Raw genomic sequence first — 25,044 nt, forward strand, 5'->3', positions numbered from 1 at the left:
TAAAGCAGTTTCATGTAACAAATATATTGAAATTTAAGGACCAGGACACGTATTCTATTTTAACCTCAAATGATCACTAAATAAAGTCCACTGTTGGTCAAATGTTGCTAATAAGAATACAACTGGACTGCCGCTTGCTTTGCTTTTAAAAACCACCTCTTAGGTCGACACTGTAAATAGTTTCTTCCACACCGGTGTTGCTGCTGGAGGGTGGAGTCTCGTGACTTGATATTAAAACCCTCACAGCAGAACCTGGGCACATGTCATTTTGGATTCTGTTCAGTTTGAATAATTTCCTTCCTTTTAAACCCATTAAGAAGTTAATATATATGTACTTATATTCAAGTGAATCCATCACCTTGGGCACTCCAATCATCCTGTTGATTGCTTTTTTATATTTTCGTTGTGTGTCTACAGTTTCACTTTTATTATAGCTGTGATGTTTTCACTAAAGTACGTTATCAGTATTTTTCATGTATTTATGGATTGTTTGCTGCTGAAGGCAAACAGCAGGGGTCTGACACACTGGAAGCTGTGAATGGTCGATCGCCTCGGCGGTCATGTTGTTCTAATTGTTCAGATTTGAAAATAAAAAGGCTGAGTTTGTTTTTTCACTTTGGTCCCACAGTTCTCCTGTTCTGCAGACACAGCACGGAGACGGAAGTTAGGAAAACCTGAACAAAATACAATCTTTATTCATTATATACATTACATACAATGCAATACTACAGGGCTCTTTACACATTCACTGTATCCACAGTAGTGCTCACTGATCTGAGAGTACCAGCCTTAAAAACGCCTGAGTCCCACCCAGGGGTCAAGAGAAGGGCAAGATGGAAACAAAATAATAATAATGAAAATACCACTCCATCCATCAAACATTGTTGTGTGGACGGTATCTCCCCTACAATAGCAAAAAGGAAAAGTAGCATTTGGCATTTAATTAGTCCTTTCTAAAGCAGTTTTCTTCTGTCACAAAATTTAAATAAATGCTACGGCAAGCATGATGTCAAAATATAAATAATGTCCTCGCATCGCATTCTCATTTCATCAGATATACGCATTCTTTTTGTTTTTGCTCTGGTGTCTGGTTTTTCTTTACATCAGCGTTTCCGCTTCAGAACGTTGCTATTGTCATCCGCCGCCAACAAAACAAGAGCACAAACATTGTTTTGGGGGAAGTGCTGCTCCATCGTGGTGAATTGTTCCAGGTTTTACTTTCCTCCGCCGATGAATTTAGGGATGTTTGTGTTGAGTCTGTCGCTCCATCCGGTCTGAAATAACTACTCTCGTCTTAGTGTCGGTGAAAACACACCAGCAGGATCGATGACATGAAGAGCGTATCAGCAGAGCGCCAAACATCGCAGGTTTTTACATGTTGAACTTCAGCGCGCATAATAGGAAGCTCTCTGTTGTAGTGTAAACAAACACCTTATGAAATCTAAAGCAGGACGAAGGAAGTGAGGAGGTTAGGCCTTGGCTGAATTCACCAGGTAGAGATTTCACATTGAGTGCATTCAATGTAAAAGCATCAAAATATTCCATTCCAAGCAACGCTTCAGGACCATACCACTGATTGTTTTTGCAACAACTCATGTTCCCTTAAAGGAGTTGAGATAATATTGGAAAATTAGCTTTCTTGCCGAGGATCAGATGAGAAGATCGACACCACTCTCGTGCCTGTGGGCTAAATATGAAGCTGCCGTCAGCAGGCAGTTAGCTTAGCATAGCATAAAGACTGGGATAGCTCCATCCTGTACCTTCAAAAATAAGAGCATAAAAGGTGAATCATCATCCAATAAACTCATAAATCATGTGTGATCTGAACGTCTCAATCAACACTGAATTACACTCGCTTACAAATGTGACGTTCCAGTCAAAATAGTGTTTAACATGAAAGAGATGTTTCAATTCACCAGTAAACTGACTTGGGTCGTTGGACCCAATTCAGCTCTTTGGTTGATGTCCTTTTGTCTTCAAGCTCATAGACAGGGATTGCACTGATCCTGGACACGAATATGTACAAATTGAGGTTTAACAGTCGTAGCAGATGTGCCAGAGATGACAGCGAGTGGCGTAGTGTTCCGATGAAGCCCGGTTTGTTATGAACGCAGCACTGGGAGAGACGATCGGTGTTGATTCAACCCGACCGACGACCTCAGTCAGCATTCGACTGGGAGTCATGCAAGACAATAGATGAGCAAACTGAGAGCAGCGAGCACCAATGAACAAGGACCCCACACATCCCCCAGTGATGATTGGCTGACAGCAGAGGTAAACCTTTCAACTTCAACACTACGCGCCTGTGAGCGGGTGAATCATTAGAGCAGTATCCGAGCTCCACTGTCTGCTGGAGAACTCAAACACCACCCGTACTTTTTTCCGTCTTTTCATACAGAAGAAAACTTGGTAAAAAAACTGGCCTCTCAAACAGCACACCTTTTTTATTTTACCTTAAATTTTGATCTTGCGTGATTCTTTTCTTAGTGATGCTCCAACCAATATTTGACATCATGTGTGAGAGATTATCGGAAACGTGTGAAAGACATTCCAGAGCTACTGTGTTGGTGGGAACTCGCGTCACTTCTTCCTTTGCCAAACACAGATCAACTACAAATCAGCAGTGTCACATTCCTCCTAATGCGAGTCCATCTCGTGTCATGTTTGGTAATGGAGGACGCTGCTTCTGCTTAAAGGGGCCGTGTGGACGTTTAGAAGTGGGGTTGTGTGAGGTACTTCTCCATAGTCAGTGTATTACTACAGTGGAAGGAGTTTGAAGAACCAGACCGTACACAGGAGCTGCTGGTCTACTGCCGCCTTGATTGGTTAGTTTCTTTGTGTTATTGTGTGACTTTGATAAATCCAAACTAACCCTTTAAAACACCAAAGTCACACATAAACACAAACAAACTAACCAATGGAGGCAGCGGTAGAGCAGCAAACGCTGTGTTCTGAGAGCTAAAACTACTGTTTCTGTCAAAGACGTCTGGTGGCTTTGAAGAGAGCAGAGACAACGGCTATAACTCATGTGTGTTTCTCCAAACTCCATCTACAGCAGGAAATACACCGACTCTGAGAAGTACCTCGTACAACCACACTTCAAAGCATCAGAACTATCCTTTTGCCTCTGCTGTAACTTCACAATGTATTCAGGCCGACTTGTGGAAAAAGGAAAATCTCAGCGATTATTTCATCACACTGAAGGAACATCTGTTCAACACACTTTGACACAAAATGCCCTTTTCCCCACTCCAATAGTCAAACTGGAATACTGGCACCAGCACTTCATTCACACGCGCACACCAACCGCTATGAATTCTTCCCAATAAATACGAGTAATTCAATGTAGAGCCAGCACGTTGCTGTGTGGGGACCCTGACTTTTAGATAAAGAGGAACGAGAGAGATCATGAACCAGCACGGAATCCATTCAATTCACACCCAAAAAAATTGAACAAAAAGAAAATCCCTCTATGTATATTTACATATTCTGTACAGCATTTAGAATTAAGTCCATTAACTACTGAGGGGAAAAAAGGCCAGTTTTACAACCCAAACCAATATATAAAGGTATATTTAGATATATATTAAGCTTTATCTCATAGAATCATTCCTCTGTTGTTAATACAACACGATTAAATGGTTGTGGCCTCTGCATGGCCGTCATGATTCAGAGCGGAACGTGTTACAGAGAAGCAAGCGAACCAAAATGAAAGTGTACTTTGGGATCTTGCAGGAGACGCTGAAATGTTACCAAAAAGAACAGAGGATGAATTTTGAACTGGACTTTCGCAACAATTGTCCAGAACGGACGTCCCATGTTTCGCTATGAACACGTGAATGGACGCCTGTGGGGGACTGTGCGTGGGCGATTGCATCGGTACGAAGCATAAATCCAATACGAAAAACAGGAAAAGTCTGTGAAAAAAAAGAAAGACTGAAAATAAATGCGTGCATATCATGTTTTCACTCTCCAAGTGAAGATGAAAAACACAAGCGATGTTTGGCCGAGTTTAGAGGAGCTTCCAGAAACGTTCATCAGCAAGAAACAAACCAAAGGGAAAAGAGAAACACCTCGACCTGACCCTCACCACCGGCCGATGCAGACCGTGGCAGCAGCAGGAAGTCAGTGTGACGGAGTTCCAGATGTTTAATCCCACCAAACGGATTCAGAAGTAGAAAAATAACTGGTCTCTGTCTCCTACGTCCCAACCGGGCGTGCGGATGGGTGGGTGCTCAGTCGGTTTCCAGTGGGGAGGGGAAAGGTGTCGGGGGGGCTAGAGCGTGATGAGGTCGACCAGGTTGCCCTTGGGCGGAGTCATGCTGTCTGGGAAGAAGTTGACGAGCGTGTCGAAGAGCTGCGTCCGCTGAGCGTACGTCTGGTCCACGTCTGAGAAACCTGAGAGGCAGAAAACAGAACGTCAAAGAAGAGATGGAGAGCTTTCATACCGATTATGACGAGGGTCCAGTGTCACGCTGGGTTCATGCATACGCCAATCATAACCTCCCCACCGTCAGTAAAAGCCCAAAAGTATCGGCATCAACATATACTTTAAGTACCAGAAGTTAAAGTACAGCCATTAGCAGAATGGCCCATTTCAAATAATAGATGTACGCTAAGCTAAAAACACTTTATATCTACTTTATCTACTTCATAACTAGTCTATATACTACTTAGCAGCCGAACGAGTAACTAATATAGTCAAATAAATGTAGTGAAGGTAAACGTACATATTTCCTCTGAGATGTAGTGGAGAAGTAGTATAAAGTAACATGAAATAGAAATACCTCAAGTAAAGTACAAGTACCTCAAAATTGTAGTCAAATAAATGTACTGAGTTACATTCCACAACTAAAAGATGACGACAGACATTCAAAGCTTCATTCTAAAACCTCAGTAGAAGCTTTGAATGTAAAAAAGTAAAGCGCGATGGGTGGCTTACTAAAATCAACAAATTATTAACTCTTTCAGACACGAAATACTGAACCTGATTCTTGTTCATATCAGGACACACACACACGCACACACACACACACGCACACACACACACACAGTGTATTGTATGAATGAGAGCAGGTTCTTACCCAGAGGGATGAAGTCAGAGCTGGACTTGAAGAGAGCTGAGGGCAGCAGCTGGAACTGAAGCGCGACAGGTCAAATGTTTAGACGGCGTGTGGTGAACAAACAAACCTCCCCAGCAGATGGCGCTGCTGCTGCAGCAGGTCACTGGAACACTCAGCACACAGATGTGAGCAGAACTGTTCTCTCAACATTCATAAACTGTTTCCTTCTGGTTCATTTCCTCGACCTTGGCTCACATGTTTAGCTTTTCTCCTCACTCCACAAGAAAAATAAATAAAATAAACTACAAAAAACCCCTCCACTGAAGACCAATAACACAAAAGCATACAGGCTGAAGATGAATCGGGTACCTCTTTGGTCTCATCGGGGTCAGTGTGGTCCACCGTCAGTGACAGGTCGTTCTGCAGGTATTTGAGCGCACTCAGTGGCTCTGACTGGGCTTTCTCCTCAAACCTGGCCAATGAAAACACACGGACGGTGAACACCACAGTGAACACTGCAGTCACAACCAGGAAACACTAGATGGCAGCAAAGCAGAAACAGTCCCACTGCTCAGTAGTCTGGTTTCTGTGGCCTCTCTTTGACATTACTAAGTCCAAAGGTCATACATGACATACTTTCACTGACATTTTTCATTTCATTTAAAGAATACACTCCTCTACAACATCTGAAGCAACCAACGCTCAATACACTGAATGTAAAAAACATGTATTGAGTTGCAGCACTTATTTGAATCCATCTAACTTCTTCTGTTGATCTACAGCTCATCTGTTCTGATAAGATGCAGTTCTGTAAGGATGTTTAAGGGAACATGTAAAAGGTGGAATGGCTTCGACTGGGATCGACCCGATAGTGTCCCTAATATTTTGAAACATTCACGAGTTTATTCTTGTAAACCAGGCTGAGGATGCACCAATCGATAACATGAGCAAAATAACATGAGGCTTTTACTCCATTCTACCTCCAGTGGTCCTCCAGTGCCGACACTGTTTATTCTTCTAAGAGTATCTTCAAAGGCTTTATTTCCCTAAAATCTGTACAACCTAATTTGCAGGTTATAAAACTCAATAAACCAGAACGATTCAGAAAAGTATTGCAATTGGGTCATACATTTTTTAAAAATGGACATGCGTTTTTATCAAATTTGAATAAATAAACACAAAAGTAAGAATGTAGAAACATAAAAAAAACTAACATTATTTGAACTCTGAAATTTTTGTTTTGTTGTTTGACAGTTCAAAGGTGATGCTAGTTTAGTTTAGTTACATACCTTACATAATGAAAGACAGTCTTAGCCTTTCTGCTCCAAAATAGTATGAAAGCTCTCGCTGTTATGCGCACATAACATGGTTATGGTTTGATTTTCGATGAATTTAAACAATTTCATGCAAACAACCATTCTATACAATCAATCTATATACTATATACACAACATTGTGTCCACAAGTGTTACCAATGTTGGGGGGAAAATGGAGGCTTCACATGCTATATATACACCGGTATGTTGATATCTATATATATATTGAGATATATATATATTGAGCCATTCACATTTTAAAGGGTTAAATGACAGAAGGACGGTGACTCATCATTTTGTTTGAACTGGTCAGTGCTGGGCCCATGTGTTTCATAACTTCAGTTTTGACTCTCATAACAGAATATATAAGAATCAAAGACAGCACATGTGATGAGGTGGCGTCGATGGCAGACAGTGGCTGCTGAAACATAAAATAAAAGCTGGACCTGACCTGTATTTCCTGATGAGGTATCTGCAGTGGCGCAGCAGGTACTCCTTTGAGGGCCGACACAGTTTGAGGGACCAGAAGTCGTCCAGGCGCATCTTGGGAGAACAAGACTTCCCGGGGTTTCCACCAAACAAGTAATGCACCTGGACACACGCAGGAAATACACACCGGTTACACCTTCTATTCATTCGTCTGTTAATACACACACGACTTACAGACCTGCAATCACTGACTTCAGTTTAATTGGATTGCTCTGCACGTTTAGCTTTGCATGCTGTATATTCTCTTTCTTTTGATAGTTAAAACTAACTATTCCACAGTTATGATGTTATGATTAATGCAGCTTAAATATACTCTGCTGTTATATGTGGGTTATTTTGCAAAACAAATGTGGCAATAAACTATTTTAAAGCCAGCAGGAAAACAGTTGTGATTGTTCAAACAACTCACTTCTAACAGCATGTTTTTGGGGCTCAGTGGTTCTGACTTTAAAGGCAGCGATGGGTCAAATTTCAAGCTGATCACAAGACTGTTCAAGTCTCAGCCAAGTCAATCATGGCTTCCTAGTTACGCAGAGGAGCTGAGAAATGAATGTTTGTTACAGGATCTGGTGGAAGCAAAACGTTTATAGCGGGCAAGATCTTTAAATGAAACATAAAATGTTTTTGATAAAATATCACAATTTTAAGCTTTTGTTCTTGGCTGCTTTTGTTGACGGAAGCAGTCCTCACACATTATGTGTTCAAGGACCGTGGGACAGATGAAAATCTGACAATAGTGATGTTTTGTACAGCTTCTGGCTGTGACAAACAGCAGTGATTAAAGAAAACATGTTTTTCAATCTCACTGGCTGGTTTTGGGGTTCAGAGGGTTAAATATTGACAGCTGTGACCAAGAAGGCGATCCAGGTGCAGCTCGCGATTAAAAAGGGCTCTGGAGTGTTACTCTTTGAGTGTTCCTCGTGAGATCGTGTGTGACAGCGTACCGAATAAGAATGTACGCAGGTCTCAGCTGTGTGCGTTACCTTGTGCATCTCATCGTAGACCAGCTGGTGTGCAAAGCGTGGACACGGCTCCTCCTCCTGCAGAGCCTTGCTTGGGTTTTCTTTCACTGCCTGGTCGTTCTTGTACACACACGACCTGGGCAGGAACACACACACACACACACACGGGAATAAAGAGGAGGAAGCAAGTTTACATTCATGACGAAAGACTAAACACTTCCTCAAGCCCTCGAGGAAAAGCTGCTCAACAAATACAGTACGCTGCACACACACACACTCACACACACACACACACACGCGCACACACACACACACACACACGTGTCATTGACTTATTTCACCGGACATTGAGCATAAGAACAGCTACTTAAATCAATGCACTGGAACAGTGAGGCTGCAGCCTGACATCCTGTTCTTTCCCCACCACTGATCCAAACATGACGTGCAAATACAGCACTCGCACGCACACACTCTTTCACATTCAGAAACACACACACACTTTCACATTCAGAAACACACACACACACACACACACTTTCACATTCAGAAACACACACAGGGAACAGGCCGTTCCCTCGTGGAGGGCTGAAGGTGTGAAGAGGTCAGGAAACGCGTCGATGTTTGATTACTTGTGTCAAAATATTCGAAGAGTGTCGTGTTTGCATGCATGCTCTCTGCTGTGGTGAAGATCTCGGCTACAAAGAGCTGCTGTGTGTGAAAGTATTTCCGGTGAGTGCACTGGCTGTGGTGATGATCACAGGAACTTTACTGCTGCGCAGTGTGTGTGTGTGTGTGTGTGAGGGGGGGAGGTCCATTCCCTCTCCTACCAGTTGTTGCGGGCGATGTCGTAGATCCAGAAGGAGTTGCGGACGTTCTCCTCGCGCTTGTCCTTGTCTTTGCTGAGGCCCGACAGCACGTGGATCTCATTGAGCTCGGGGTCGATGGTGGCTCTCTGGGTGAAGCCCGTCATCGGCACTGTGGCGGCAACAACGGCAACCGTGAATCAACACCGAGTTCAGCTCGTAAAAATAACAACACTTCCCCGTCCAGCTGATTCAGCGGAGATAAGAGCACGATGATGAGTTTGACAAGCGCCAATAAAACTTCCTTCTCCACCAAACAAAAAGTCAAGTTTAAGGAAGTAAAGAAAGCTACTCTGTAACACAGCAACAGGGCGCCATGGCAACGGGGCGGCATGGCAACGGGGTGCGGCAGAGAGAGACTGAACCGCATGCAAATTCAACCCGATGGGTGATGGATCAATTCCCTGTGTAGGTTAACACTATGCAGCATTCCTGGAACTGAGAGCCTCAATCAAATATAAATAGTGGGCGTTTGAAGGCTGGAGGATTATTCAATTTGTTCAATTATTGTCCGTCAATGGCACCATATCGTGATGAAATCATACTTCATGATATAGTGACAATAACAAGCACATACTAACAGAAAATCTGATGGTTTATATTACAGATGAACAATCTTAGAGGTGTGGAGCACTTGCGGATTGGATTTGTGTGTATATGGATATGTAGGTATATGGGCATGGGTATACGGAGGTACAAAGATAATTATTGGGGTGCCGGGGGGGGGGGGGGGGGGGGCTCTTGTTGCTGACTTTAAGTTTAAGTCTTAATTAAATATTAAAATACTCATTTCTCATTCATTCGTCAGGAGTAAACAAAAACAGGCTTTACCTCGTGGTTCGAACACATGGACTATTTATATCTGTTATATTGTAATATATAGCGAGATATGAAATGGCCTATATCAGGATAGAAGATTTTTGCCACATAGCCAAACCCTATGTTATGGCTCACACAGCAATTATTTACTCCAATATGGCTGCATTGTTGTGTTTCTATCCAATCAAACTGAGTCAGTCAGTTGGATTATACATAACACACAATCTAACAGATATATTGCTGAGCAATATATATAATGTATATTTGAAACATATTACTGTATTTAGTCTAGCCTCATCTTATGTCAAATAAATATGTTCAAAAGTGAAGCACAGCTTGGTTCAACAGATTGACACATCTGAAGCCTAAACGGAGACCAAGCTGTTTGATGGCAGATCTCTGACCAGATTAATACTGGTCAGAGATCTGCCATAATGCGGGAAGAAAACACACTGAGCCAAGTCAGAACTGTGTTTTCTGTAGAGGCAACAGAGACTAGACTTCAAATGTCACTGCGGGGAAACACAGTCAAAAATGTATTCATTAAAGTAATATCAACTAAATGAGCTCAATCTGAGCGCTCCCAGCTTGGGTTACAGGTCAAGGTGTAAAGAGTGACGTGGCGAGATGCTGCTGCTGCTGCTGCTGCTGCTGCTGCTGCTGCTGAGTCACGGCACACGTCAACATGCGAGACTGATTATGAGACCGAGAGCGGAAGAGAGAACAGTTTGTGCTTCTTTCCTGCCAAGACACATTCTGTTCTTTATTGCTCCCTTTTACCCGTGCACGCATTTGAATTGTTCAGTTTCATCTCTTTCCTTGCCTCTGGCTCCGGCAGGACAGGGAAGTGAGCGGTCGGCAGACAGAGGGTCTGCGTACGCTGTGTTTGAGGAGGAGGAGTCTGTCTCAAAACAATAATGAAGTCAAATGCTTTTTTTAAACAAAGACACCAACTAATAATATTGTGCAGTCGAGTCTGATGTGCTACTCCTTCATATGAATCAAACTGGTCCAACTGTGATGGAATTAATTTATTCTCAAGTAGCACTGGTGCTCCTGGTTAATATTTAGATCGGATTTAGCCGCAGTGTCTTCAGAAATAGTCACACAATTAGACTTATTGGTCACAGTCTGGAGTTTGTGTTTATGCAGTATAATCCTACTAATATTATAGCAGACTGTATCTGAACCCATCCGTGCAGAAAAGGTTCACACCCTGCAGCCTGCTCTGACAGCAAGTGACTCAGAATCTGAGCAGTACGAGTGTAAAACACTTTTGCTGCTCTGGCATTTCCTCCCATCACGTTACACTTCTCCGATGAGTTAGCAGAGAAGCACTCTTTGGTGAAAATCAACCTGTCAACAGTGTGAGCGTGTGCATAGAAAATAATAGTGGAAGCTGTTTTTTAAAATAAAAGAACAATTTCAGATTGCCAGAACAACCCGTTTCTTCATAGAAGTGAGACTTTATAAATATAAATGGTGTACTTACCCATGCCTGAGTCCTTCTTGGTGCCATCGGATATGATCTCCACGTGGTCTCCGTCCACATCGTAGCTGAAGAAATCATTGAGGTACGTCTTTGACCTCTGACCTCCAAACACGTACAGGCAGCGGTTTCTCTGTAGGAAACAGAAGAGACAAAACGGAGAATTAGCATCCACGTTAACTGTGTCTTATTTGATTTGAGCTGGCTGGATTTTTCTAACAGCAATAGAAATGAACCCAAAATGTGAACTCTGGACTCACGGTGTGGAAGAGCATGCAGTGCCCGATGCGGGACTGGACATCCTCTGGCCCCGCGTTGCACGAGTCTTCCCGCAGGAGGCTCCATGTTCCGGCCTGACAGTGGTAGGCGTACAGGCCGCTGAACTGCGGCTCCGACGTCCGACTGTCCTCCACGCTGCCGTTACACGTCAGGATGCGACCGCCAAACGTGTAGATCATGTGCTTCTCCGAGTCCATGCACATCTGCAGGGAGAGCGGGGGACAGGAGACGGAGGAAACAGGAAGTGTGAGAGTTCAGCATCGACTTTATCCAGTTACTTAATGAATGCGTGGCGCAATCCGAGATTCCACTGAAATCTGTTTTGAAACAAAAACAGCTTCAGTTTTTTGCAAAAGAAAGGCTGCATTTCTAGAAACCTTTGAAGACTTTGCAACACCTGGAGCTAGAAGATTACAATGAGATCTTGGCTGGGTAATGTATGACACTTTTAAAGTCTATTTTCCTCTGTTTGACACATTACTACAGTGGCAACAATGACCTGCAATCGATACTGCGCCTGAATGCAACTTGTTGTACAGCTCGTTCTCCGTCACTCACTACAATAACTGTTACATAATTGCTTTATTCTAAGAGGTGTTTCTAATATTTTGTCCACCCCATTCATATCATTGAGGGTCGACTAAATGAGTGGTCTTCAACAGCTAAATACAAATGTAAGCTTTGAATGGGATTGGATGTGTAAATGAAATATAAGAGGTCGGGGTGGTGCAAGCAGAGACGGATTCCAGCTACCTGGTGGTCAAACACTAGCTTTGGTCCGCCGTCCGCGGACGTGTCCTCGCTGAGTAGCGTCCAGGTGTTGGCGTCGATGTCGTAGCGGTAGAAGTCGCTCTTCAGGGACTTGCTGTTCCTGACGCTGGAGTCCAGGTACCGGCCCAGCGTGTAGATCTGACGCCGCTGGGAGTCGATGCACATCTTGTGGCACGAGCGGGCACTGGGACCGCTCTGAGTGGTGCACAGGGGACAGACATAGCTCATAGTGTCTCTTGTCAATAACCATCAGAGTTCTTTTTGACAAAATGTTGTATGAGCCCACTCACCTCTTTCTCCGTGTCTCTGGAGATGCAGGACCACTGGTTCTCCTGAACACTGTAAGCCCAGAAGTCAGCCAGGTCCTGTGTGCCGTCCCAGCCCCCAAACAGGTAGACTGTCTCTGCGGGGAACAAGTGAGCGGACAAACTTTAAACCTCCTCTCAGGGATTTGCATTCTGCTTTGGAAAGCACTGCCTGCAGCCGACTGAACTCCAGCGCACTGCCATGCCTGCACTCAGTGGAAGCCATCACACAGTTAATGTGAACTATCAGATCAAGGTTATGCTTTCCTAAAGTATTTACAGCTCCCAAAGGTCAGCTGGGTTGACATGAGTCAGTTTTTACCGACAAATTTGTAAATTACATATTTGAAAAAATGTGTTGAATTATTCTTGCATACACAATACAGCAAATCATAATGAGGACTATTTGGGTCAATTTTTAAATATTGGTTATTAGACACCTTTACTCATTGACAGTACATTAGTACATTTTAAAAGTGTTTCTAAATTGGCGGGCCGATAGCTTACGGCTGAAAAGGGAAGGGGTGCGCTAGTGTTTGAAAAATGACCTGCATCATATGACCGGATATGCGTGGCTTAGATTAAAAAGGCCAGAAACTCTATGATATTGTCTAACTGTGAGTGACGCAGCATTTGAGCATGAGATCATAATCTATAATTATTAACTCAATATAAGGACATTACTATTGAGGCATGAGATCAGGATCTTGAGTAAAAGTGACGGGACTTTTTTTAACACAAAAGCTGTGCGTTAATACAGCCACAGGGTTGTTAGCTAGCTCCATGACAATCAAAACGGAAGATAACCAGGATCAAAGCTCTATCAACAGCATATCAACGCAGAACCTGGACGCAATGGCACAATCTTTTGTTTTTGGAAGCACTCGGGTTTCCGTTGTAGTCCGAGTAGCATTGACCAAAAATGTTCGAGCACACTTTGGTTGAATAGATGTAAACAGTCCGTGTTGGAGAGCAAAAGAGGTGGAACGCATTGGCTGAAATGCAATCTGGGAACCCATGGGCCTGACGATGATTTAGCTTTGTATTCTCTTTTTAAAATGCATCTGCATTGAAACTCAAAACTGACTGTAAACAATGACCGGCACATGGAAGAGGAGGTCTTGGTCTGGATTTAAGGAACCCCCAAAACATCAGCCTTTGCCCCCAGAGGACCGTCAGACAGCGTCAGACAGCGTCAGACTGCTGGCCGATGGGTTACGAGATTGCTCAGGAGCAGATGTGAAAAGGGTCGGGACAGGACTGCTGACACAGAAATCGAGACACAGACCAGAGGGATGCAAGGCCTTCTCTCAGCTCTGACACGAGCGCATCACTGCTCCTCTCATACACACTCTCTCTCTCTCTCTCTCTCTCTCTCTCTCTCTCACACACACACACACACGCACACACACACACACGCACACGCACACGCACACGCACACGCACACGCACACGCTTTTGATTTTCAGATGGCCGGCTGGGTAATTCGCAGACAGACAGAATAAAAAAAATAGCTGTGTCTGTCAAAACAAGTTGTGATTCATGTGCTCTTAGATGAGAAATGCCCTCAGGCCAGTTTTCTTTGGAGTAGAAAGGGCTGGAGGGGGAGGGGACAGGGAGGGAGGGTCCATTTCATTAAGCGGTAATGGAGTCTGAGTAGGAGGATATGAGTCATAACACTGGCTGCGTGGGTCTCACCGGTCTGGACGTCAATCACCATTTGATGTCCTCCCCTCATCCCGGGCCTGTTGTCGTCACCGTCACCTGCGAAGAGGAGAGGGGGGAGGAGACAAAGGGTGGCGTGTGAGCGTGGGAGGTGAGAGATGACGCGGAGGAAAGTGAGAGACGGGATTGTGGAGAATGGGACGATGGGAGGAGCAGAGGGAAGCAGGGCTTCAGCTACGAGGCCACTTTCACAGTGTGTCAAATGTTTGATCGACAAATGGTGGAATAAATCCCACTTGAAGAGATGGTCTCACTGTTCATGTCGTCTCGGTTGACTTCTTGGGCGCTTGTACCTTTGTTGCATTTCGGGATGATCTGACTCCACCGGGGCTTGTACTCCTGCTGGCTGATATACTGGTTAAACAAACCGTCTAGCGAGGAGAGAAGAGGATCGAATACGGCAAAGATCACCATCAACGCAAGCAGAAACCAGGCAGATATAAAGAAGATTAAGGTACCACTGAAAACTCGAAATAAAGACCAAGTCGTCTTTACTCTAGATCCATCAGGCAGAGCACGATACCTCTCACAGCTTTGTCTATGAGCTCCTCGCAGGCGTCGAAGTCTCCTTGCAGCACCAGCCGGTCGTGCAGGTGGGTGAGCATCGGGTGCTCCAGTGCTATCCGGGTCTTCTTCTGCAGCGACTCAAAGGCCTCTGTGTAGTTATGCTGTCGGAAGTGCTTGAGGCAAAGGCGGATGGCTTCCTGTTCTCTGTACTGCGAGGGAAAAATGGACAGGAAAGAGATATAGGCAGAGATATAGAACAGCGAAAGGCTGAAATCACTGCACAAGCACAACCCACAGCTGTTAGCCACAACGTGTCTGGAGCAGTTCACTCAAACAGTCCCATTTAAACTTAGGTGACATTTATTAACACAGAAAGCTTAGTTCAAAAAGCTTATTTATCCTTTAAGACGGCACTGATGAATTTAAAGGTGCTAAATTCCAAATACAGAGCATAACTATGATTGCCTGCACACGCTCTCAACATGACAGCTGAGCCGGCAGCTCAATGCAGTGGGTCGGGGCGGCGTTATCAGCTGTAATCGCCGTATGAGAACAGTGAGGACTGGCGACGATTAGCTAGCTAGTGGAGCGCACACACACATTGGGACTAACATGCAAATGTGGCTGGACCTGCTACATAAATGAAGCACATGCAATTTGGCAAGGGCCAAAAACCAAGATGGCTCTGGCCAAAATGCCGAACTCAAGCCTTCAAAAGTCCGTGTCATCCAAAAGAACAATGGGTGACGTCACAGGCACAATGTCCACTTCTTATTTACAGTCTACTCCACTATATCTTTACATAGATAGACTACAGATGAAAAATAGCCCTTACAGCAATGTTTGTATTAATGTACACTGTCCTCTATCAAACAAACCAATAAATAAAATGTTTTGATCAGTTAGTGGTCTGAATTTGGAATTTAGCCCCTGCTAACCTTAACCCTTGCTAATTGAAAAAGAACAATCAGTCAAAACAAACATATTTGGGCTATTGATAAAAAAGGTATTGTTCTTGCATCGGCATAAAAATATCAACACCCGGCCCCAGTAAAGCCGCTTCCATTAGAGCCACGAGGCTGTTAGTGAGGTGTTGGCCTGAAATTTGATCCCACTCAAAACATAAAGTTTTATGGGCATAAGAAGATAAGACGTTTGCATTCATTTTGCCTGAAGTTATTGCTTGGAAAGTGTTGCCCAATACAAACTGGGGTCACGATATTTGTAATGATGCAGTGATTCTGGTCTCAATAAATTACATGAACGAGTTAGTTCATCTTGATCAGCTAAATTGAAAAGCGACTGAAATTGGGATCATGGGATGACAAGTTAAACTCTTCTATTAATGTGTTTCTGTTTTCACACTGGTTTGATGAAAGAAACTGCAGGTGTCTGTGTTAAAGGGACACCTCGGAGTTACATGTTCTCCTGCCAGCTGATTAATCCATCCAACTACGGATTCAGGCCTGCTGGATCTGTTATCCTCTCTTTCAGCCCGAGCCCAAGTCTCTACGCCACCGGGTACTTACCTTGCTGTACCAGTTAAGGCAAGGCTGCACCACATCGGGATCTTCGATACCGTGCAGCTCAATGTACCAGATACTGAAATTAAAACTAGGACCCCAAGACATCAGAGGCACTGAGACACCGAGCAAGAGAAGATGGAGAGAGAGGAAAACCGTGTGTCAAAAGACAGACATGTTCGCCGTGTATCTTTTTCCAACACAAACCAGCAATACCACCATCATGTAGTACCAGGGGCCTCACCAGACATGAGCTAAAAAATGTTTTGAAATATACATTATAAATAATATTAGATATTTGCCCTACTGGAGCCATGAACAAAATTGGGCGACAATTAATGTGTATGTAGGGTTGTCACAATACCAAAATTATGACTTCGATACGATACCTGCCATTAGTATCACGATACCCGATACTTACGATACGAAACCAGAATTCAATACAATACCACAAATACGATACTGGTATATTGGTATCTACTGGTATCTATAATAGTAATAAATAAAACATCTGTATGGTTCCCTTTTTTACCAGCTTGTTCCTGCCCAGCTTTTTGAACACTGAACAAATGGCATTAATATGAATGTTTAACCTCTTCGCATCTTTTGAGACTCTCTCATATTTCCGCTGCCTTTCAAACACAGCTGGAAGGGAACTCTGTCTCTGTGTTGCTGCTGACATCTGTCTGACTGTCTGTGGGAGTGGGTGGGTAAACAATGCTTCATTTACTTGCATAGTAAGTTTGATATTTTCACTTCATATTTTATCTTAATTCATGGAATAATTATTTTTCCTCAACTAAAAATAAAAATAATTAGCTCAAGATCCACCCTCAGGCTCCACCAGCATGGAGCCATTTTGCATCAATTGTGTTTCATTTAGTACACGTTTGTGTGCATTGTGACCTCATGATCATATAGGCTTGTCCTCAAACTAGGCTAAGGCTACACGTGTTAGCTGTATATGGGTGAGCTTGGGGGTGTTCATGTTTATCATCACTTTTGCTTCTTCTTCTTCTTTGAACTCTTTGAAAAGTTGGGGGTGTCTGTCTGAAAGGTGCTTTGCCATGTTAGACGTGTTGCCTCCCTTGGTCTGTGGCTTTGAAACACGTTTCGCAGACGGGTCTCTGTATGTCAGTGGGGACCGTACACGGATCCCCATTTCCGTTTTTGGTTTTTGGTTTCGTTTTCCCGTTTTTGGTTTGAAACGAAAAACGAGAATATCATGGTATTTCCGCATTGTCGTTTTTTCGACTGGACGGTAAAACAGACTCTGAAAACGTGCACGGACCTTGATGCATGTCTCCCCTGTGATCACTCGCTGTGAGTGAGTGCTGCCTGTTGCTGTGTGAGCGCTGGGTAACCCCGCCCCCTTGCAGTCAATGCCTGCAGGCAGCATGACAGGGAGCAGAACAGCGAGTGCACTCTGATCGCGCCTATTTCAACGCGGTACCTTTTTAGTATCGATACACCGTGCAACATTATGTGTATGTTAACGATAACCCTTAAAATTCAGATTGCCCTGATGGCAACATATGCCAAAGAGGTATGAAACCTTACTATTCATACACAACAAGTCCGAGTCGGATCAGTTATATTAGTGCAGAACCAAGTCACTAAAACAGCGACGGTGTCATGATCAGCACCATGGACAGCACCACACATCCAACAAGCAGGATTACGACGGCGTGCAGCTCAGGGGTTCATTTTCATTCTGCTTTCTCTCGTACCTATAACTCCATACGGGCAAACATACTTTCACATTTTGACCACCTCAAAACAACTCAGACAAAGAGCCGAAGAATAATATGATTGTAGCCTACTTAATTACACTTACAAGGAGAAAGCACCTCTGAAGGTAAGACGAAAGCCGGTTTCAACAGTTTTTAAACCGGTTCTTTGCTAGTTTTTAATTGAGGAGACTGATTTTCTCATGTTGCCGCTGTTCACACAGGCCGTCTTGAGTCTGTCTAGACTTATTGTTGACGCATTGCGTTATATTGTTGAGTTTCAGACTTTATTAAGTGGGCACTACATTATACACTTTTTGTCGCTGTCCGTTGGGGGGGGGGGGGGGGGGGGAATTCATCTGAATTCATGTTGCCGTGGAGTATTGCGAAGGCCCTCCAAAAACGTCCCAGTTATATCAAGGCTCTTCTGAAAACCACAGACACTCGTCAAACCACAGCAGCTCTCACCTATTTTGACAAATCTGCAGGGAAACATCTGCTCATCGATCTTGTGCTTTAAGGTGAACGTTTCCTTGTTGTAGTCGTTCTTAAGGCCACTGGAAGAGAGAGAGAAAGCAAGAAAGAGAGAGCAGAGATGACGCAGCAGTTTCACAAATCACATTAGTGGTTGAGATGCCAACTGCATCCATATGCCGGTACCGTTTGGATAGTCGTCTAAATCTGGCTATTAATAACCAAACTTTGTTTGGCAGTTTGGCAGCTATAATCTGTCCTCTTCTTCTCTGACAAACAGGCAGTCTGGTGATGGAGGGAAACTGGAATTAGTGAATCACCCATTAAGATAACTTTCCTGGGCTTACTGCATGCGTTTCACTTTCAATTTACTGTACGGTATTGAGGGACAATGAACCCAGTATCAATTAAAAAGCAGAAGGAATTGTTTCTTCTACTTCCGACAATACAGCTCTTCCAGAGGTTTGTGTACCGTACTCCCCGGACTACAGAGCGCACCGGTATATAGGCCGCACCAGCTGATTTTTAAAAGAAAAAAGAATGTGTACATAGATAAGCCGCACTGGTCTATAAGCCGTAGGTGTCCCCATTGAACAGCAAGATGCTTTCAACAGTAGTAAAGTTGTCTTCTATGAACATCATAACATGTCGCTAGCTTCTAAGCTAATTTTAACATTACGGCCAATGGGGAAATGCTAACCGCGATTAGCATTAGCGAATATATAATATATCTTTGTACATCTTTTCATGCAGACATACTGTTAGCATTTCCCCATTGGCCGTAATGTTAAAATTAGCTTAGAAGCTAGCGAGTCGGACATGTACTGTTAAAAGCATCTTGCCGTTCAACCTTTTTTGTTAACAGTCCTAGTGAGATGTAGGTCAAAGGTACTTCATCCATATTGTAGCGACCCTGTCAGTAACAGCTGGTAGCAGAGGGGTTGCTGGTAGCAACCGTTCTGTGTCGGGAACTAGTAAATGTTGTGTTAGACCGGAACCGGAAGTTGCGGTTGTTGTGGCGGAGAAAAGCTACGGAAAAATCCGTATATAAAGCGCACCGGACTATAAGCCGACGCCTTAAAGCGTGGGGTAAAAAGTAGCGGCTTATAGTCCGAAAAGTACGGTAATTCTGCCCAATTCCCATAACATTTGTAGGGATGCTCTGACCAAACTTTTTCCTCAAGATTGCGATACCTTTAAGTCATGGTATCCCAATACCGAGTACCGATACATTGGCATTAAGTGATAATCACAGCCCATATCTAGCGGTATTGCTGTGTCTCCAACGGCCCACCATTACTGAAGGAACGCAACCGATAGGGAAAACATTATAAAGTACTTTATTCAGTGGTGAAAGTAGATTGGCGTTCTTGCCGGTACTACTACCCCAACCTCCATGGCTTCATATAGAGCTCTCTGCGGTTCAACATGTTAGCGAAAACTTACATAACCAACTGTTGTTTAAGTTGACCTAAACATTAGCAGATGTGGTTTCTTGTTGACAGGCTGATGTGGGTTTGCTGTCCCCTCTTCCCAGTGCTGCATTCAGACCAAACCGGTCTACTTTCACCACTGACTTCATAGCCAATGGGTCACATGATGTCTATCACCCCCAACAAGCTTCAAACAATCAAAAGTTCTCTCAAAAGATAAGAAAACAATGCTACAAATGGCATTGTAATTTGACTGCATCAAACTGCAATAATCACACAAAAAAAATTAACTAGCTTAACATCTCACCTGGACAAAAGCTCTGTCATGTTTTCTTCACTCATCCCACCAAACACTTTAAACTTCTTGAGGTTGCACACGTGAGTCTTCTCATACTTCCCAAAGGTGATGCTCTGAACAATTGCCGGCCTTTCCAATTTCAAGATTAAAAACTGTAGAGAGAAGAAGACAGGTGTCATGAAACAGACTGAAGTCAAAGAGCAGTTATGATTCCATCCGTGCGTGGAGGTCCTGCCTGTACTTACGGCAGGCCGGCCGCCGTCAACCGATTTGCTTGTTATCTCATTATAATAGCCGCAGCAGGGTCGATCTAGTGCGTCAGGTAAGTGGAGTTACACACATTCTAACTGGTGCTCTAACAAGCCAGGACATCTACTGACAAATCACCAGTGGCCATTAGGCCAGAGTCAGTGGAGAGGCGGGAACATGGAGTCAATGTGCCGTTTAATAAACCCCAGGCACCAATGTTTACACTCATCGATATTACATCAATCCATGTCCTCTTCACCAATATTCATCTGACTGGGATGCAACGTTAATAAACACTGTTGTCACTCAGGAGTCCTTGCACATGAACTTCACTGTCAGCCTTTATAATCGATGGAAAATAAAAGACTTTTGACTCTCCTCAGGCGTTGATCTGGTTCTTTGGCCCCAGTTTGTCATGAGGCAACATGCGCTGATCGTTGTCTTGTAATGCTCCGATATGAATAACGTGAGCCGACACTGGGAGTTCCCTCTGAATAATGAAATATATGAGCCAGATTTCACAGATTTTGACTGCATTTATTTTATGGCTAGTTTTTAAATTTTAACGAGTTAGTTCTTAGAGATCCCGCCTCAGCATTGTTCCACTTTGGAAACTGATTTAAAGTGAACTTCACCCAACTCCCTTCTCCGAGTAAAGTTCACTGTCTTGTTTAGTGTGACATACAATATTTATTGACATATATATTTAATATAAATCAATGATGGTAGAGAACAGGTTACATTTTTCAAGAAGGGAATTTCTTTTGGTTTTTAAGTACTATTTAATTGCGCTCCAGATGTAAGCGACAAAAAAAATGAAATGGCCACATACATATCAGCATGTACAAATATCTGAATGACTCAACATTGACAGCTATTCTGTAGCTTCACTCAACTAAGCATTTCAGTTCTCATACCAATGTTGCTTTTCAAAACGGATACTGGCAAACACCCACACACTAGACATGCACAGCAAATAGTTAAAGAACTTGTAAATGAATTGGCTGACTGCTGAAAATATGACTAAATTTGAGTTTTCAGCAAATAATATGTCAAGATAAAAAATTACAACATAACATTAAAAACTAAAAACTATAAAATCATACTGCGTATTTGTTTTTTGCTTATGTCAATTGTTCTCAGCGCTACTATACTACCCAGCTGCTTTACTAGACATAAATATCATGAGGATTTTGAGACTGGCGTGTTCAACCTGGTGAGTGGTGAACCATTGTTTCGAAATGTTTCATTTCCTCTTGGCATACAACACAGACTTTCAGATTTAACCTCAAACTCAGCTCGTCAGTCAATGAGTTCAAGAGACACGAGGAGAAACAACTTTTCCCTTTTCACTCAGCTCCTATGTGGCCTCAGCCCCTATGCTCCCTCAGGTCCTATGTTCCCTCAGACTCCAAGTTCCCTCAGCCCTTATGTTCCCTCAGCACTAGGGCACCCTCTCTTATTAGCCTGATATATTTGGTCAATTATTCACTTTTCGTGCTTTTATCATGCAGAATGACTTATTTCAAACTAACTTATGAGCTAATGAATTTAAGTTGTGCTTTTGTGTAATTATTTGTGGAGGAACAGATCTGTCGATTAAATCACCTGATTTATCAGTCGACAAAATCATACAAAATCAGTCGATCATAAAATGTCTTTGGTCAAGGAAAGTCCTACTGATGATTTTTTGTCCCAAAATAAAAAATGAGGCCCTATGCTCCCTCAATCCCATCCTTGGCCCACATTGAAATCTGTCTAAAGCTTTTTGACATGTAACAATACCCATAACAGACAATCTGGCTAGTCCTTGTTGCCTGCGTTGGTTGGGCTGGTTAGGTTTAGGCATGAGGAGAGAGATTGGTAAAAGTAACGGTAAGAAAACCAGGGTAAGCCTATTAGAGGTAGAGTAGTGCGGGTCATGTCATGCCATGGTAAAAAAAAAAAAAAAAACATCACCTCATGGAAGGTCTGGTGACATCATTCTGCATAACAATAAGCCATGTGCTTCTGTTTATAGTGTTTGTTGAGCATTGGGACTTCAGAACAATTGGCGTCTGTTTTCGGGACAAGTGGGCTTTCGGTCGAATGGGACATTTTTTCCAACCATTGGAGTTTCGGGTTAATGGCATGGAACCGGCGGAGGTACTGGTCATACAGGAACATAGACACACTCCCTAAGCAGAGAAAAGCCTCACTACCTGATAGGCAATTTCATTATTAAATCTTAGCCATGTTAATGAGCTGTTTATTCTTTAATGATGAGTTTTAACATAATTATAAAAATGTCAACACTCAAAACTGCTGCTCCTCTTACATCAAATGTCTGAGGTTAACGAGCCCAGACTTTTTTCTGTCAATCAAATGACAAAAGGTCAATGACCTGAGAGGCTAACAGAGCTTCTAAAGCAACGAGAAAGATGTGGGAACTGGTTGTAATAGTGATAATATTACATACACCAACAGTATAAACAAAGGAACCACAAGCCTCTCTGAAATTCAGTTTGTTCTTAATGCACACTGCCAATTCTGCCGTCATGCTCCATCTGGAGCAGTGAAGTCCAAGGAAGGGACAGTTTGAGCAAACAGCAGTGGGCCTACCTGTGGAGGGTAGTTGCTTTCAGAAGACCACCTGGAAGACTGATCATTAGGTTTGTCCACCAAGATATTCCTAAGAAACACCCACAAAGAAAGGTAGACTTTATTTATCCCCGTGGGACATCACAGCAGCAAAATACTGGAGACACAGCAGACAATGTTCCATCGAAGTTATGAGACAGGAATCACAATTCACTGTGGGGGCAGAACCAACATGGGTGTGTGTGATTGAGTGTGTAGCTGCAACAGTAAAGGAGCCATATAGCAATACTTATGCAGGCCAGCTAAATCAAATGAGTCCATTTTGTTAGTACAGTTAAGTTCATATGAGCTAAGAGACAATTGTTGTTAGCTAGCTACAGCTAACCTGTGTGAGTGTTCAACCAGCAACAGGCTCTGAAACTATGCGTGACTTCGCTTGTAAATTGTAACACCTACAGTGTTTTTGTGTATGCCACCCGTAAACTGTTCGTTTCATGACACAAATAAGAAGTATCCGGCAGACGAGCTGATTAGCTATTGCTGCTAAAGCTGAGCTCTTTGGTTAGATAACAGCAGCTAGTTACTTTAGCTCTGAAGTAGAGGGAGCTGACGGGGACGCTCGGTTTTTACATCAGGTGCCTGACCGCACATTGCTGCATCAAATTCAGAAAATGCGGTAGTGTTTTAATATTCGGAACTAGTGGCAGGTCAAAGTAATGAAGGCTGCTGATCCAAAACAAGCTCTTTTCAAGAGGAGAAATAGAGAACTGGTGTAAACAAAGTGTGCCTTTAACGGAGGGGCAGTGCACAAGAGACTATTTGTTATCTGTTGAATGATCTAACGTTAAATGACTTGTTACACGTTCCAGAGAGATATCTGATTGTAGTCTCCTCAGACATACAATCCTTCATATGGTACCATAAATGCTTGAAATGATCAACATCACCATGGGGCGACACAGTATAAACCCCAAACGCCCCTACCGCCACTAACAAAGCTAACGCTTGCTGGCTCGGATCACAGACGAGCTAGGCCAGTCGGTCCGGCTGGGACAAACATTGTTGCATTGAAGCGATAAAAGTCCACTTGTGTCCACAAAACCTAATGCATACGCCAGGCCAGCGAACGTGTGCGTTACTCACTCGGGTAAATATGTAGAGGAGTAAGAGCTCCATTTAAAAACACTGAAAGTGAGGACTCTGCTCTCAGGAACGACAGCCATCTTGTTGCAGAAAATAACAAGCAGCGGGAGGCCAGCAAGGCGCGAGCAGTGACAGCCCTTAAAGAGACAGTACACCCTATTTTGTTTGATTTGTACAAGGAAGAACAGAGAATGCACAGTTGAGCCAGATTTCCCATATCCATGACAATATAACATCAGATGTTTACATTATCATATATATTTTTGATATTCTAAACTGTAGTTTAAGAGGAGGTCAGTCCCCAAATTATATAATATTAAAACATAACTACTCGGGCTACATCAAAGTATAATTTGGGAATTTTGTGGCGCTTGCAGCTTTGAAAAAACATTGAAGTCACATTTGAAAAACTAAACAGTTAATGTATAGGACCATTCACAGAAATCACTGTCACTTTATGGCCAGATTCACCTGCCTGGAGGCCAGAATGAGCTGCTGGGCCTCTTGTAAGCTAAAAATACTTTGAGAAAGTAAAAGTCTTGGATTCAGATTTTGAAACAGGACCACTCTTCAAGATAGAGTCTCAAATTCAAGTAAGAAAGAAGTGACACTTTAGGGCCCTTATCATGTCAGTTGAAAGGCCTATTAGCTCAAGAGGGGCACTAAATTGCCACACAGTAAACCTGTTTGTGTTTTAATGGCCCCGGAGTACTACTTGCATGCCCAGCCTGGTTGGTAATCCAGTTGTCACTTGTAGTGAACCATTTATTACTGGAGGGAGAACATATTGATAAAATGTCCATACCAATAACTTTTAGTGACAGTTATTTGAAAAATAGACAAGATATGTTGGGAAGTTCTTGAGTTTGAAGGAATAAAACTTGAATAAGTGAGTGTACTCTGTGTCTTTGAACAAACTGGATGTTCATCTAGTGAATGTACAAACTTAGATTATTAGATGTTCACATAGCCAGAGACATCTTGGTAACTACTATAAAGTGGATGCCATGCTCTTTTGTTGTATTT

General features: G+C 43.1%; 1 protein-coding gene across 2 annotated transcripts; it reads right to left on the bottom strand.

The window, feature by feature from the left end:
- Window positions 1-671: 671 nt before the first annotated feature.
- mkln1 (muskelin 1, intracellular mediator containing kelch motifs) lies at window positions 672-24,118 on the bottom strand. 2 transcript variants are annotated; one of them, XM_079294056.1, is made up of 18 exons: window positions 24,019-24,118; window positions 22,897-22,966; window positions 20,056-20,198; window positions 18,310-18,398; window positions 16,118-16,227; window positions 14,605-14,797; window positions 14,336-14,452; window positions 14,055-14,120; window positions 12,342-12,454; window positions 12,034-12,246; window positions 11,262-11,483; window positions 11,005-11,134; window positions 8,658-8,805; window positions 7,852-7,966; window positions 6,831-6,970; window positions 5,433-5,535; window positions 5,085-5,139; window positions 672-4,398 (listed from the first exon to the last, which is right to left on the bottom strand). In XM_079294056.1, exons 1-18 carry the CDS (start codon window positions 24,096-24,098, stop codon window positions 4,277-4,279), a joined length of 2,229 nt encoding a protein of 742 aa, XP_079150182.1. In that variant the 5' UTR covers window positions 24,099-24,118; the 3' UTR covers window positions 672-4,276. The 2 variants fall into 2 exon arrangements, with proteins under 2 accessions (XP_079150182.1, XP_079150181.1); XM_079294055.1 differs by having other exon boundaries at window positions 14,336-14,427; window positions 14,577-14,797.
- Between the last annotated feature and the right edge of the window lie 926 nt (window positions 24,119-25,044).

Source organism: Melanostigma gelatinosum, assembly GCF_949748355.1.
Source record: "Melanostigma gelatinosum genome assembly, chromosome: 22".
Taxonomy (NCBI): domain Eukaryota; kingdom Metazoa; phylum Chordata; class Actinopteri; order Perciformes; family Zoarcidae; genus Melanostigma; species Melanostigma gelatinosum.